At 35.8% G+C, this 16,688-nt stretch overlaps 1 protein-coding gene and 2 long non-coding RNA genes across 3 annotated transcripts; all 3 read left to right on the forward strand.

Annotated features, from left to right (window-relative positions):
- Positions 1–646: 646 nt before the first annotated feature.
- On the forward strand, positions 647–6,775 carry LOC135770770 (uncharacterized). The gene is made up of 3 exons (XR_010542763.2): positions 647–917; positions 1,498–1,558; positions 6,386–6,775. It is a non-coding gene; the product is annotated as an uncharacterized lncRNA (long non-coding RNA).
- Positions 6,776–9,000: 2,225 nt separating this feature from the next.
- LOC135770771 (uncharacterized) lies at positions 9,001–11,158 on the forward strand. Its single transcript, XR_010542764.1, has 3 exons — positions 9,001–9,090; positions 10,839–10,983; positions 11,104–11,158. It is a non-coding gene; the product is annotated as an uncharacterized lncRNA (long non-coding RNA).
- A 3,494-nt stretch (positions 11,159–14,652) lies between these two features.
- Positions 14,653–15,795, forward strand: LOC135771890 (interferon-inducible GTPase 5-like). The gene has a single exon (XM_065282241.1). The coding sequence runs from the start codon at positions 14,653–14,655 to the stop codon at positions 15,793–15,795; it is 1,143 nt and encodes a 380-aa protein (XP_065138313.1).
- The last annotated feature ends 893 nt before the right edge of the window (positions 15,796–16,688 follow it).

Genomic DNA, 16,688 nt, shown 5'->3' on the forward strand with positions numbered 1-16,688 from the left:
ATGTATTAACAAACATTGTATGCTGAATGTATCATTTTAATTCCCAATAAACTGTGTTGAAGTAAGTCAAATTGTCAGAATATCTGTTCAGTTTGGGTCATTTAAGCAACAGAATTAAAGAATTAAAATGAATATATCTGTCCAAATTCCCCCTGGATTACAAGTAGACACTATTTACAAACAAATATTTTTATTATTATTATTTTTTATAATTTAACCTTTATTTTACCAGGTAGGCACGTTGAGGACAATTTTTTATTTAAAACGGCGACCTGGCCAAGATAAAGTGCCGAGTGCAGACAACAAAAAGTTACACATAAACAACAAAGGACAAAATAACAAAACATTACAATATACAGATCTCAGTCAATAGTCATGTTTGTTAGAGTAGAGCGTGCTTAGCATTTACCAAAGCATTGCACTTTAACCAAGTTAATAGACTGTTAAAGACACTTCTGCTTATGTCTGCGGTGTTACTGTGTTACAAGTGGAAGCACAAAACAGCCTTCATGTGCAATCATAAAATAATGTACATAAGTAGGGAAAAAATAATAAACATGAACAAATAGAATTTCTGTTTCATTTTATTTTATTTTCACTTTAATCACAATGCATTTACACCAAGCAGCCATCCATACACATTTAAGTCTTTTTTTATATTTTCGACACAAAAGTAACCACTAACACAGGAATTGAGCTTCAGACACGAATGACAAAAATTAACATATCTCTTTACCTCTAACAGGAATCTGTCATTTTTGCTTATTTCTTTTATGTCTGAAGATAAATGTATGCAAAGATAGCACATTAGAACGACACACGGGGATATAAGTTCCTCTTCTGTATTTTTGCTGTCATTTGAAAGTGATTTGAACTTTGCTAAGATGCTCACTGAGATCAACGGATTCTATTTAAAGGTAAAACATTATTTAATCTGATTTTCAACAGATTTTTTATTTTTTGGGTGAAATGCATTCGGCGGTTTACTAACATGCTGTGCTTTATTGATTGCAAACCTCGTATATGACAAGCAGTACGAGCATTTTCATAAATTTGTTTTTTTGAACTCATGTTGTTGTTATAGTGTTAACGTGTTGCTTGAGAAACTTGATGATGTTAATAGATGTAATAAAAGATAAAGTAGTTATTTATGATTATTAAAAAATTATTTGCCTTGACTGAGTAAAAGGCCTCCTTAATTGTTGAATTAACTGTAATTGTTATGTGAATGAAATGGGTCACATAAGATAATGAATAAATGATGAAATATTCAAATATCTAATCAGACGTTGCTTGTTTATATTTTCGACATCTTTTGCAAATATTCACAAGTTTTCACAAGATGAATCAAATGAATGAAAGAAACAAGCAGAGGTCCACAGCTGTGATCTTCAAACAACTCAGACATTCAACAAAAAGCACAAAATCTGTGCTCTTAAAATAAAACACTTACAGTAATGCTCAAAAGAAATAATGTAAATGTGTTTATTTTATTAGTTACTGAATATACTCTACAGACAGATGATGTTTCCTGAATCAATTCCTCTCTTTTTGATTGGTACGTATTATTGAATATATAAGTGCATTCAGAAAGTATTCAGACCCCCGTCACTTTTATTAATATTGTTATGTTGCAGCCTGATACTACAATCGTTTAAATATTTTTTTTCTCATTCATCTACACTCGCTAACCCATAATGGCTGAAAACTAAGTCTATTAATATTTAAAAAAGAATTTAAAAAAACTGAAACATTACATTAACATAAGTATTCTTACAAGATGCAAAAGGTCTGCACTCTAAAATAAATATTATTTTATGTTATGTCTACGACATTTTTAAATGTAGACTAAAGACTTATTTTTTTTTAAATTAGCATTTGATTGTTGATGTTATTTTATTATTTGAGTTTTGTGTTGCTTAGTTTGTGTACAGCGCTTTAAGAAGTTTCTTTTAAAGGCGCTTTACAGGGCTCAACGCAAATATTTTTTTATACTGGCCCAGTCGGGGCAGGGGTTAGGTTTCACTTGCCCTGCCTTTTTACTGGCCCAAATAAAAAATGTCAGTGTCACATATTTAAAAATAGTAATTCAAAAGTCAAATATAATTGTATACATATACACCAGATACGTTCCAACGAAAAAAAGCTTCCAACTTGTATGCATTACCTTGTAAACTGACTTTATATTGCATTGTTTGTCTGCTTTCAAGATGTTAAATAATAAACATTGATGAAAATATATTTTCATCAATTTTTACTGGCCCGAACGTCTCTCAGGCTTTTCCCGGCCAATGGGCAGTCCTTTATGTTGAGCCCTGGCTTTATAAAATAAAGTTTATTATTATATTATTATTATTATACAAACACAGGTATATATACATACGTATGTAGGCTATAGATGGTTTCAGCAGAAACAACATAAACAAACGGCTTTCATGGAACAAACGTAACTTCCGATAAGCTTTCACAAAGAATCAATAACAAAAGAATCATTTAAGAGTAATTTATTTCTGATAACAAGCAAAATAAATAACAAGTAGATTACTTTAGTTCAGCATATCAAAAACTAAACTAAGCTTACATTTTGTAAAATGTGTACTATATAATGTATACAATGTTAATTACAGATCTGCTGCCAAACCTTGCTTACAAAAATTAACCATGTTTTTTTTGGTGTATTGATTTTGGTTTTACTACGTTTTTTTTTTCTGTTAAACCTGGCATAAGCCATGTCTCCCTTCGTCTTTTGGAAACCAAAACATTTATTATTTACTATGAGGTATTTATTCAGTTTAGCAACTAGCCAGACCATTAAACAAACAGAGAATGGAATTTAAATTGTGCCCACACGCGTAGCCGCGACACCGCAGATTAAACCGTCTATAGATTATTTTGTTTTATTTTTAACATGTAGGAAAAATAATTATAGATTATACACAACATTTAAAAAGTCTACACAAAAGTCCAGGGGCGGAGCCAGACACCGTAGACATTGGGGGCTTAGCCCAAATCTAGGGGTTCTAAGCATGGTCCCCTGCTAATATTTTTTCTCCATTTACGGCAGGTTTATAAAGTAAAATTTTTTACTCCTATTCTTTTAATCCTATCTTATCCTATTTTTGGATAAAAGAAGTTAACACAGCAAGGTTCTCTGTATTATCATTTTGAAACTGTAACATAACAAATCAAGCTCTTTCTATCTGAACAACTAGTTTTAGCATTTAACCATGCTGAAAATTTTACTCACATATCTACCTTTGCACATTTTATTTATGTTCAGTAGCTCTTTCTACATTAGCTCTTTCTAAGGTTATTTTTATCAAAATCCTTTTGCACATTTTATTTATGTTCAGTAGCTATTTCTATAGCTCAAGCAAATCCACAAACTTATAAAAGGATTTATTATTTTTTACAAGGTCGTCTGTTGACTGCTGGATATAAAACTGCTTCATTATAGAAGTCGAGTCAGCAAAAAAAAAAAAAAAATTAGAGTACCGGCACCACTTTTGGGCAACTTAAAGCACTGTGTAACTGTAACAGATTACAGTTCCTAGGTTTTTTGTATCCTGATTACGTAATCCCGTTACAATAAGACATTCAGCAATAAATGCCGTTCATATACATGCCACCCAAAGAAAGGAAGGAACGAATATAAAAACATGATCAATCTAAATCTCATTTAAACCCAAGACGACATCCAATGTTTCCACCACGCCAAGAGTTCATCACTTTCTCAAAATCTACACATTTATGTTGTTCAGTGCTGTGTTTCTGGAAAATGTATAGAAGTGACATATCTCAGAATAGCTTGAGTTTTTTTACACTAAGTGCATACACTGCAAAAAATGATGTGTTAATTTGACGGAGTTACGGGTTACAAAGTAATTCCGTTACTGTAATTCCAATACTTTTAGCAGTAATGAACATGTAACAAAGTATTTTTTTTAAATCAAGTAACACATTTAATGTGTTGTCCCTATACTAACACACCTTCTTTGTTATTATTCATCGTGCTGCCCACCACGGTCCTGCGACATTAGATCAGAAATGTCTTGTCTGTAAGTGTTCATTTATCACAAAATAAAGTAACACGAGTAAACAACTCATTTAAATTTCAGTAATTGTAACTGCGTTACTTGATAAAAAAATACTTTGTTACAGGTTCATTACCACTAAAAGTATTGGAATTACAGAAACAGAATTACTTTGTAACCCGTTACTCCCATCACTGTTTTTAACACAACTTGTGTTGGCCCTTTCATCCGTTTTAACATGAAATAACGCCTTAAATGGCATGACACGCACAATGTGTAAAAAATTAACACATCATTTTTTTCAGTGTAGACACTTCGCTTATGTCCGCTGATTTTAAACCTCAGCAACCTCAATGTTTCTCAAAAATACACAAGTTGGCATGGGCAACAACACTTAGCTCAGATGCCTTAAATTTCTCTTGATCGTTGCTGAGATGTTACACCTCGATTGGAGTTAAATTGTTTGAAGATGATTTATAAAGTCACACAGCTCTCTATAAAAGGCCTCTATGCAGTAGAATGCAGTATCAGAGCAAAAACCAAACCATGAGGACAAAGGGGTTTATGCCAGGTGTAGGCCAACACAGTGTGATTTCAGCAATGTCTTGAATAAATGGCAACTTATACTGTACGACTAAATCGAATCTGATGTAAAGTCAAAGCTCACGTATTGCTCTCGTACAGTCTATATGTGTTACCCACACTATTTTCTAGAAAGTTAATAAATTATGCTTCAATAATCCCTGACCACATAACAGAACTTTGTCCCATCTCCACATAGGATTTCTGGAGCTTCTTAATCTCTGATGATTTGATTTTGAAATGTAAATGTGATGTCTGGAATGTGTACATTTCAATTTCAGTTTTATCTTTTTAATGAATTTCCAGATATTTCTAAATTTCTATTTTCACTTTTTCATTATGGTGTAGTGAGTGCAGATTAATTTAAACAATTGTGCTATCAGGCTAAAACATAACAAAATTTATATTAAAGCTGCAAGCAGCGATGGAAGGGCCCTCGCACGCATATGCACCACCACCCGATGGCCTTAGGAAAAACAGTGAACAGTGGGGATATGAATTTTAGTGTGTAAATATATGTGGATATTCTAATTAGACTGACCAAATATGATGTTGATATTGTTAAATCTATTAGAGCAGTGAATCAGTGTTTCCGGCTGCCTCTAGGTGGCGCTATGAATGTATCTGTATTTTGCTTGTTGATGTTTTCAGGCCAGGACCCTTATTAACCGTGTGAAGTATGTGGCAGCCGCAGGTCAGACATTATATGACTGAATTACAACAACTTCCAGTGTCATGTTGAAACATCAAACTTCGCCCTTCAACGAAAAATCGAGATCTTTGCAATTTATCTTCGCAAAGTCCTTAAGATCAGTCTGACCAAATAAGATGATGATCTAATTACATTTCTATGAGCAGTAAATCACAGTGTAAAACCTTACATTTCCTGCTGCCAGCAGGTGGCGCTATGACTGTATGTGAATAATTCAATGTTAATGTGTTCAGAAATTTGGCAGGCCGCCACGGACACACCCTCCAACAAAAACTCAAGATCTCCGCAATAGGCTTTATGCCCAGCTGCACTACTTCCTGAACTTCAGCCATCTCCTTGTTTCCTGTCTACCATTATTGGACAAACTGATTAATCCAGGTGTGTCTGATTATTGTTGTTGTGACTACTGAGGTCAGGCACACCTGGATTAATCAGTTTGTCCAATAATGGCAGACAGGAAACAAGGAGCTGGCTGAAGTTCAGGAAGTAGTGCAGCTGGGCATAAAGCCTATTTAACATCGCAAAGGCCTTTAGATGACACAGACCAATTACTGTATGGTTTTAATCTAATAAATCTGTAGGAGGAGTTTGTTAAAGTACAAAGCCCAGAAATGGCAAAATTTCTACACAAGCTACAGAGAAAATTAAAAATGGCCGACTTCCTGTGGGGTTTAGAGCTTGATTCCAAGGGACATTTTTTGTAGATCTTGAGGTGATAGATGACCCTACCAAATTTCTTAGAAGGGTTGTTGTTTTGAAATTTTGCAGGTGGCGCTATCGAGTCATCTCTACACGCCCACTTCTGACACCTATACCACATGTACATTTTCGTCACTTCTGACGCATGTGCAAAGTTTCAAGAGTTTTCGAGCATGTTTAGGCCCTCAAAAATATGATTCATTTCGGAGAAGAAGAAAAAACTGAGCAAAAACAATAGGGCTCCGCATGCTGGCCTGAAGTGGGTCTGAATACTTTCTGAATGCATAGTAAGACTTCATCTTAGTTTATTGGTATATAATGCATCTATAACCTGACATGAAAATATTTTTTCCTGCAGTTCTTGTGTTGAGTTCCTCAACTGATTCAACTCAACCTTTAATAAAAGTTCCTGAAACAGAACAAAAAAAATCTGAAGGATCATGTGTCACCATCTCCTGTACTTATGATCCAGGATATGAGGAAAACTTGAAACTTCTTTGGTTTAAGAATCCAGTATATGACAATGATTTAAAAATCTTTAATGGGACTATTGTATATAGTAACACAGATGATCGTCCCCAGTCAGCAGGTTACTCGAGTAGAGTCGAATACATCACTGGTAAAACAGAAAACCCCACAAACTCTTGGTTGAAATGTGATTTAAAAATCAATGATCTACAGAAGACAGACAGTGGGAATTACAGCTTTAGAATCATTGGCTCAGACACACACAAGTACAGGAGCACAAATATGAGTCTCACAGTTACAGGTGAGCAAGGCTTTATTTTACTGACATTCATTACTTGTTTTATGAATAACATTTATATTATAATAATATTCCACAAATGAAAATTGAGCATTTAAATGAAACGTTCACTTAAAATTAAACATTATGTCACAGTCTGTATTGTTATTTTTGTGAATCTTTATGCAGATTTGTTTCTTAACAATAGGTTTGCTGTATTTAGATATTACTTTATGTAGCTAATCATGAAATATCACATTTTCCAGTTTCTGTATATTCATTTATTCAATCACCTTTCACTCCATGATTTTTCCTGATTTCAGACAAACCTTGTAGGGTGAAGATTGATTCATCAGAGATTAAGTATTCAGTCAAAGAGTCAGATGAATTTACTGTTCGCTGTTCAACCTCTGTCTCCTGCTCATCTCATCCTGAGTGGATTCTCCATAAACCAGGACAAGAACCAGAAACAGTGACGTCATCAAATAATAGATACACACAGGATAAAGAGGAAAATGAGGGCAAAAAGATCACCAGACTGAAATTTAATACAACATGGGAAGATGACAACATGATCTTGTCTTGTCGTCCAGAAGAAAGTCAGGACAGCTGCCTCACTAGAAATATCACTCTGTCTGTTGAATGTGAGTGTGTGTGATTTACTGTTAACTATATCCTGTGTTTATCTGATACTGTCTATTATTCACAAAATAAATCATAAAGTCCTGCACCTCTAGAGGTCGCTCTGATGCCACCATCTCATGGTTCAAACAAGGGAGGGAAATATCACAATTGACTGAGTGGAAACTAGTTAATGTTAAACCAGAAAACAGCGGAGAATACTACTGCAAAGCTGAAAACAAGCATGGAAAAGCAGAATCAAATAAAATGTATATCGATGTTTAGTGGAAGTCTGGTTTTAACTGAGGTTTTAATAAAAATATAAATATATTATTCTCAATTTTTGTTGCTTCAACAGTGGTTATTAATGATACTCTATCTATACTCTATCTGATTTTTCCTGATTTCAGTTGTTCACTTGTTGATTGTAGATCTTCAGTTGAATATGAACAATATTTCTTACTTGCATGCTGAGATCTATAAACTCTTGAATTAAATTAACAGATGTTATTTTTCAGACGTGACTCTCAGAATTCAGGGTAATAACAAAGTGAACAAGGGCGATACTCTCAGCCTCAACTGCACTGTTGACAGTAACCCACCATCATCAAATCCTGTATGGAGTTTTAATGGAGACACAGAAAAACTCAAGAATCACATTTCTGCTGAATCTCTCACTATTACCAATGTCAGCAAGATGCATGCAGGAGAATATGTCTGTACGGTGACTTATATGGAAAAAACTTTGAACAGATCTATCAACATCAATGTCATTCGTAAGTAGAAACAAAATTATTTGCATGTTTTATACTACGCTATACTGAATCCATGTAACTTGTAGTGGTGTCACAATCACCTTTGTAATTGCCAGTCAGTAATAATGAAAATGTTTGTAGAAAGACTGATCTGCCAAAATTGTGGGACAGTTTATAGTGTAATCACAAGCATAGACCTATAGTCTTAAAGGGGACAGAGAATGAAAATACGTTTTTACCTTGTCTTAGTTGAATAACGGTAATCTTCACGCATTCACAAACAAACGAAAAGTGCTAGACATACTGCGACATATGTCTGCCAGAAATGTCTCAATCTGAACAACGGATACACGTAAAATAATTTGCATACATCAGGCCTCTCGCCTCCAACGGGAAGTAAAATGCAGCAGTGTTCGCGAAGTTTAAAGCAAAATGTCGAGTCTCGTTCTGAGGTGTGCTCTTCTATCTGTAACATTTTGGTCTGTCAGTGTTCTGAAGACGGCAAAGTTTACATTCTTTTGGATGCCAGCAAAGGCAGCCAATCAGCATCAAGTTCTTGCATTTCATAATGAGGTTGCCAGTTAAGGCCGAAGGGAGGCCAAATATGTGCAAAATCACGCGTTTAAAATCCCCCACACTATAGCTTTCTGAGAGAGGTTTTTAGGAAGCTTCTAAGGCATTACAGACCAAACCAAAATGTTGTTGTCTACATGTCACATCACAGAACAAGGATAAATACCCCGTTCAATCCTTCTATTTCACCTTTAAGCTGTTATTGAATTAATGCGCGTACATTAACATACATAATATTATTAAGAACCATTTTAAAATCAAATATTTATCTCATTATAGAAACACAAGGGACAATTGGCCAAGACAATGATGGACAAAACCAGACTGGTAAAGCTATAGATCCACAGAATGTCACCGGAAATATCACAGGTAATGGCAGGGTCAGACTGGGAACAAAATTCGGCCCTGGCAATTTTCTTGTGTAACGGCCCACCACTGGACCAAAGATGCCCCCATCACTCCACACACAAGCCCACCGATACCAAAATCGCCCCCCTAACCCAATGCTTTGATTTATTGAACATTTATATTAATTTCACAGTATAGTTAAAATTCAACCAACTCTCTTTACCATGCACAAAGCTGACACTGTTTGTCAAAGCACCACAAAAACACTTTTACTATTTTTGCACGGATATATGAAGCAATACTTGTGTAGATGACCCCTTTTATCAAACTCTATTGAATACAATAATATGTAAAGTATATTAATGATAGACAGTGCAGGTCTATAGATTATAAATAGGTCTATAGATTATAAATGTGACCGGTGTTATGATGGTTTATGTAGCTTTCTTCACTTTATATTAGATAGAGCAGAAGCAGTAAAAGTGCCTCTCTTTCTATTCCTCTCTTGCAGATTAAAAGATTACCATCTCTCATATCTAAAATGTTTGCTCAGAAAGCAAAGATGGTTAATTAATAATATTTATAAAAATACAAGAAAGAAAATGCATTGTGACTTTCAAAACAAGAACCAGTTGTTATAGCCATAGAAACCAGAGCCACGCTTGAGACTGCACATGCGCTTTAACGCATTAGCGCCGACTGACTCTGATCGCAGTTGGTCGATCAGACCCAGGACCCGAAGTAGCATAATTAAACTGGGACTGACCCAGACCCAACTGCCCCTTTAAAACATAGACCCGGAACTGTACGGGTCCTCTGTAAAGACCTCTAATGCATACAAATCTGCTCAAGTTCAGAAACATGGACACAACGTGACACTGAGCTTGCCTCGGCTCGCACCCAATTCATAGAGAAACACGCGGACACATACCGAACTCGTTGGAAGAGACACGTGCTCGCACTCAAATGTTATTATCAAATAGTGTCATTATCACGGAAGAACAAAAAAAAGTTATGCCAGATATATTTGGCCGGTTGTTAATATACCTGGGCGACTTTTTCTCGAGGATCTTCTCCGCTCCCCCTTTCTTCTTTTTGGAGCCTCTGTTGTCCATAATGATTTTTCTTAAGTGCAAGGCTAAATGATGCGCTGTCATCACTGTATATTTCCCCATAAACCTATCGGCTGCTTGGACAAATCCATTTGAGGGGTGGGGCATGGGGGCGCGATCGTAACACACACTGAACCTGTCATGAAGAGGCCGAAAATATTTACCTGTCACCCACCCCCCAAACCAAATGCAACTGCATTTATACATGACGGGCCGAAAATAAATAACTTAAACATTTTGGCATTAAAAAAAATAAATCTCGGAGGCCACCGGCCCACATGTCGACCGGCCCACCGGGCATTTGCCCGGTTGTACAGATTACCAGTCCGAGCCTGGGTAATGGTCACTTAACCTAAAGTCTCCGGTTTCAAATTTGTCAGACTGAGGTAAACTATCATGTAATCTTTATCGGTGGAGTGAGCAATGTACCTAGATCAACATTCCTATCAACCAAGCAGATTTTAAGGGGAGGTTTATGAGTGGGGTTGAGGATTGAAAATACCCTTTTTATCGAATTACGATTTCTGATTTTTGGTGTAGATTTAGGTTTGTGTTTGTGGATAAGTTTAGCACTGTGTTTGTTTAAAAATAATGTTGTTACAGGACTTATAAAAAGATTTTTGACAAATAATGAAGTTTATGTACATTTAACTACAGGTGTAGATAACAAGAGCCAAAATCAATCTATTCAAGAATTTTTTAAGAATCTGGAGCTGTCAACAATACTCACGTTTTTGGCGGGAATGGCAACTTTAGCAGTCATCTTCTTTGTGGTGTTGTGTTGTTGGATGTCTTGCAACAGGTAACATATTGACTTCATTACCGTCCCTAAAAACAGAAAAAAAAATCCATCAAAATGTATTTGTTTAATGTATCAAGCATTTACAGTACATATTTTGCTTTGATTTTGTCTTTTCCACAGATCCAAAAAACATGAAGTGCTGGCCGCACCCCCAGACTCTGTAGCTCATTTGGAGGCAGGTTTAACACAGGACCAATAATTAATAATAATAAATAATTTTTAAATAATTAGGATGAGGCTTGTATTTCTCCCTGTGTCAATGTATTTCTTAAAACAAGCTGTTTTGTAAGCGCATGAGGACATTAAATGTTTTATGACATTCATCTGTTTTTTATTTGTTTTCCTATAACATGTTCTCTTTGTTTTAGACGGTGCAGAAAAACATAGATTCGGCTGTGACCGGTGAACAGACCAATGAAGAGACGCCTCTTCAAAACCAATTTGCTTTAGAGATGTCAAGCACACAGGTGGAGATGACAGGTCCAGCAGAGGACAGTGAAGCAGGTGGGGCAGATGGAGATGTTAATTATGCGGCAATCAATTACTCGCTTCTGAAGAAGAAACCTGAAGAGGAAGAGGAGGAGACAGCCAACACAGACTATGCAGAGATCAAAAGGGATACGAAAGGAAGAAAAGTCCCTCAGAATCAAGATTACCAAGTTGAACTGGCCAATGAAGGATCCAAAAACCAAAAGCAGAATGAGTGTGAGGAGGAGCTTTATTCAAATTCTCAAGCAGTGAAAGGTTTGGCATAAGGAAGTATGCAGTAAGCAATGCGTTTTGTGAACTTTGAAAAGCATTTCCCATTTATTTTGAAATGTCTTAGATGTGCATTTACTGTAAGGATATGTTAAAGGGGACATTTCACAAGACTTTTTTAAGAGGTCAAATAAATCTTTGGTGTCTCCAGAGTACATATGTGAAGTTTTAGCTCAAAGTATGATATAAATAATTTATTATAGCATGTTAAAATTGCCACTTTGTAGGTGTGTGCAGAATTTAGCTTTTTTTTGTGTGTGTCCTTTAAAATGCAAATGAGCTTATCTCTGCACTAATGGCAGTGTTGTGGTTGGATAGTGCAGATTAAGGGGCTGTATTAGCCCCTTCTGACATCACAGGGGAGCCAAATTTTAATGAGCTATTTTTGCACATGCTTGCAGAGAATGGTTTACCAAAACTAAGTTACTGGGTTGATCTTTCTCACATTTTCTAGATTGATAGAAGCACTGGGGACCCAATTATAGCACTTAAACATGGAAAAAGTCAGATTTTCATGATATGTCCCCTTTAAAGGGAGGGTTCACCCAAAAAACTTTGACATTATTTACTCACTCTCATGTCATTTAAACCCCCATTGCTTCTTTTTGTTCTTCCAAACCCAAATATTTTTAAAGTGTTGTTTTTGGTTTTCTGGTTGTAAGTGGTTGGTTACAGAGGCGTACCTTACAATAAACCCAACAAGCTTTAAAATAACAAAAAAGTGTTAAATAAACTCCATTTGACTTGCCAACAAACTGGTATGTCTAAGGCAGGATTAAGCAGATTTAAAGCAAAAGCATTTGATGAACATATAATACGTGACGAGAGCATTCGGTTAATATCATTCATATCTTATTTTTTGACGGAGGTGGCATTTAGTGGCTTTTGCATCTGAGCTTCTTGACTTTATTGTTGTAGCACTATTGAATAAGTTATTACACATTATTTAAAATGAAACATCCTAAAACTTCCTAAATCAGTGCTTCCCAAACTGTGGACCGAGGTCCCCCAGTGGGCCGTTGGGGTACAAAATAATTAAAATATTCTAATAGTTCTGAAATGTGATTTCCCCCCTCCCTATTTCATAAACATAAAGCATATCATTTTTTTCTATTATAGCCAGGTGAGATACACTGCTTGTAAATGGTTTCAAACTTAAATAAATTTAGTAATTCATTGCAATAGATTTGTGAATTATATGTAGCTTTTGTTACACACTTTGATGCATTATAATTGTAAATATTATGCAGAAAGTATTAACTGTTATGAATTTTAATATATTTGAAAATAATGTTTATGTCATCTTTTACCAGAATATAAAAATATTTCTCATAATTCTCATGTGATTCTTAAAACTAGTTCATAAATGTTGATAATATGTAACAAAAAATCGTATTAATTTATTTGTGTCCATGGCACGAAATTCAGCATTTTTCGTGCCTTGAGCACGACTTTCATTTCATGTATTGTTTTCTCATCGTTTTTTCCTATTTTCTTACTATTTTCCCTTGGAGTTAGAATCACTTTCTGTTACATTTTTACACATCCTAACCCAAACCCCAACTCTAACCCCAACTCCAGGTGAGAATAGTTTTAAAAGTGGAAGAAAAACATGTGGAAACCAATACATAAAAGTACATCCTAACCCAAACCACAAATCTAACCCCAACCGACAATGATTTAAAAAAGGGAAGAAAAATGAGAAAACAAAATAACACGAAAAAAGAAAGTCGTGCCACAGACATGAAAAACTATTTATAGAAATTCGTGCTGACTAACACAAAAAAGACATTCGTACTCAAGGCACGAAAAAAGCCCATCTTCGTACCATGGACACAAATAAATTTATCAAATTTTTCGTGACTATAACACGACTTGATATCATGTTGTTGTGGTTTTAAATTGCATGCATCTTGTTATCTTGTGTTTTTATTAGTACTTGGAAAAAATGTCAAAATTCATAAAATTCCAGTTTAATAAAATGTTTTAAATTATAATCATTATTTCATTCTTTGCAGTCAACATGAAGGACATACTGTAATATCATATATAATAAAAATAATAATATTTTTTGTTGTAGCTGTTTGTTGTATTAAGCACAAAGTATCTTACTTAGTTCTTTTTCTTTTGTCATGTAGCCTAATTATGTGTTAATAATTTATGAGGTCCCAAAAGGATTTAATCTAAATTAAATTTTCTACAATAAAACAAGCCTTTTGGAATTGTGAGCCAATCTCACCCTTTACCTGTTTAATCGGTGTGCCTTATTTTGATTGTTTGATCAGCATTTTTATTGGTTTAAACCACAACACATGTGATGTTCATTCCAGTGGAGGGTCTGAAGGGGTTAAATAGGAGTTTTAATAACTTCAACTAAACAGTTGAATGGCAGCAACAAGTAGGCTACACATTGTGCTGGATACACATACACATATCAGTGGAAATCTCTTAAAATATCAAGATCACCTGTTTACATCTCCTATGGGATGACGTGTTTTGGAATAGGTCTTAGATAAAGGGATTAGACTCTTCCACACTCCTTAAATAGCTTGTGAGTGTCAGCATCTACTGTTCGTACCACCTGAGAAAACTGCACTGATTTGATTTAATATTTACAGCCTTCATCATTTATGATCTGAGAGAAGGTATGTGCATGAAAAGATGGACATTTTAATACTCTCCTTATAGTTTTATAAACATACAAATGCATTAGCTGGTATTATATTTAATATTTAATATAATATTTAATGGAAAGAACTATGTCGAAAAAAAGAAACATGATAATTTACTTTTATTATGCATATAATTTAAATAAATGTGGTATTTGGAATTTTTTTATTTCTATTGCTGAGTATACTTTTTTTAATGACTTGTCTCCTGCATTCGTAGATTATTTTTCATCTGTTAAACATGGCTGATGTGTTAAGGAGTCTTAACCTTTTAGAAACCCTTAAGGATTCCATAGAAAAGAACAATATTTCAGATATAAGAGATGCCATGGAGGACATGCTGATCAGCAGAATAAACATTGCGGTGGCAGGTGACCGAAGTGCTGAAAAAGCCTCTTTTATCAACTCACTTCGAGGACTCGGGCAGAATGATGAAGGAGCGGCCTGTGTTCCACCTTCTGCTGCCCCAGAGGAACTAGCTGTGTTTCTGAATCCCAAGCATCCAGATTTTTGGCTCTGGGATCTGCCATCTATTCCCAGCGACTCATGTTTCGAGGCAGAGAAATATATAGAGCGCTTTAAAATTTTGCGGTACAATGCCGTCATTATCACATTCACAGAGAGTCCCAGCGTGAACAGTGTGGCAGTGTGGAGGGAAGCTCGGTCGTTGCAAAAAGAGACGCTGTACTTTGTCTTATTAGCATCTATGAAGGATACAGAGAAAACATTGGAAATGAAAAAGATAGCAAGTCTGGAAGTGCTCAAGGCTGAAGGCGTTCCACTCCCAAAAGTATTCCTAGTTTACCCGTTTGCTTTGGAAAAGTTGGACTTTTCAAAGTTTTTAGAGGTGATGCGTGGCGACCTTCCAGAAATCAGGGCACATGCTCTCCTTCTGGCCCTGCCTGCTTTCTCCAACTCATTGATCCACCAGAAGAAAGACGCCTTCAAGGCACTTGTATGGGCAGCGGCATCTTTATCTGGTGGGGTTTCTGCCATTCCTGTGCCCCTGATGGCCTCCATGGTGGACGCTACTGTGGCTTTACGGATTTTGATGAAGGCTCAGATATCGCTTTGTCTGGATGATGATTCTCTGCTGCGACTGGCAAGGCAGCGAGGTCTCGACCCATCCAGGCTAAAGGGTCTGAGGACTTGTGCGCTTTCTGTTGAGGTCAGCAAGAGTGAAGTTAAAAGACGACTCGCAGAGGCAGAGAAGGAAACCAGTACTGCTTCAAAAAGACTTGTGGAGCTAGCCATGCCAAGACACACCAGGTCCGTTAGTCGATCTTTTATGGTTATGCTGCAGGCTCTCAACACCGCTATTGATGACATGGGTGCTGATGCTGAGAAAGTGGTTGCTATGGTAACAGATGGATCACCCTTTTGAGGGGGGGGGGGCTAAAATTGACAATTGTCTCGTGTTGCACACACACACACATGCTCTTAACATAATTTTGATTTATACCTGGTCATGTTTAGTGTACTAGTAAATGCCAATAAGTTTACAATATGTTTACAGTAACTCCATTTAATCCCAAATAATTTCATTTTGATTCATTTTTAATGCTAAACTAATGTTAGTGCTATTGGTTATATGTGCATAAATGCCTAAAGTTGATTTACTCTAACTGTAAACACGCACATTATATTAGTTAGGCATGCTCAAAATGTACTACAGTAATATGCTATTTTTTAGCAATAAAGATCTTTTATCTTACATCGTCATTCTTCATTAAACCAGATTGTCCGTGCAAGCTATTGGCACCTTTTCGTTCTCAGCTATTAAAACATTTCACCCCATGTGCAATATCCGGTCAAGGTCTTCATCTGAATCACAGTAGCCATGCATGAGAAGCTGCCAAGATGCAGACCGCAATACATACAGTAGTTTCAACTGCGAAGTAACCACTGACAAAGGAAGCGTCTACAATATCACACTCCAACTGCAAACGTTAACACCACTCATTTCAAACCATCACATATTGCCTCTATTTTATTTACAGGTATTTCAAATTTAAATGTGACAGAAAAATCAAGTCATTAAGGCATTTCATATCAATGTGACATTTCTGTGAATGCAAAAAGTCAGTTTAGTAAGCCGTGTTAACCACAAAGCTCTATAAAGTCTTTAAAAGCTGTGAGTAAGAGTCATGTTCTCTTAAACAAAACCTCTCAAATAATCAAATCAAAAACACTTAATAGCCCTATTCGGACGGGATTAGTTTTACAGGGGGACCTCTGAGAAAATCGTGCTTCTCAGAGGTCCTCTGTGTTTTTAAT

The sequence above is a fragment of the Paramisgurnus dabryanus genome, chromosome 8, assembly GCF_030506205.2.
Source record: "Paramisgurnus dabryanus chromosome 8, PD_genome_1.1, whole genome shotgun sequence".
Lineage (NCBI taxonomy): Eukaryota > Metazoa > Chordata > Actinopteri > Cypriniformes > Cobitidae > Paramisgurnus > Paramisgurnus dabryanus.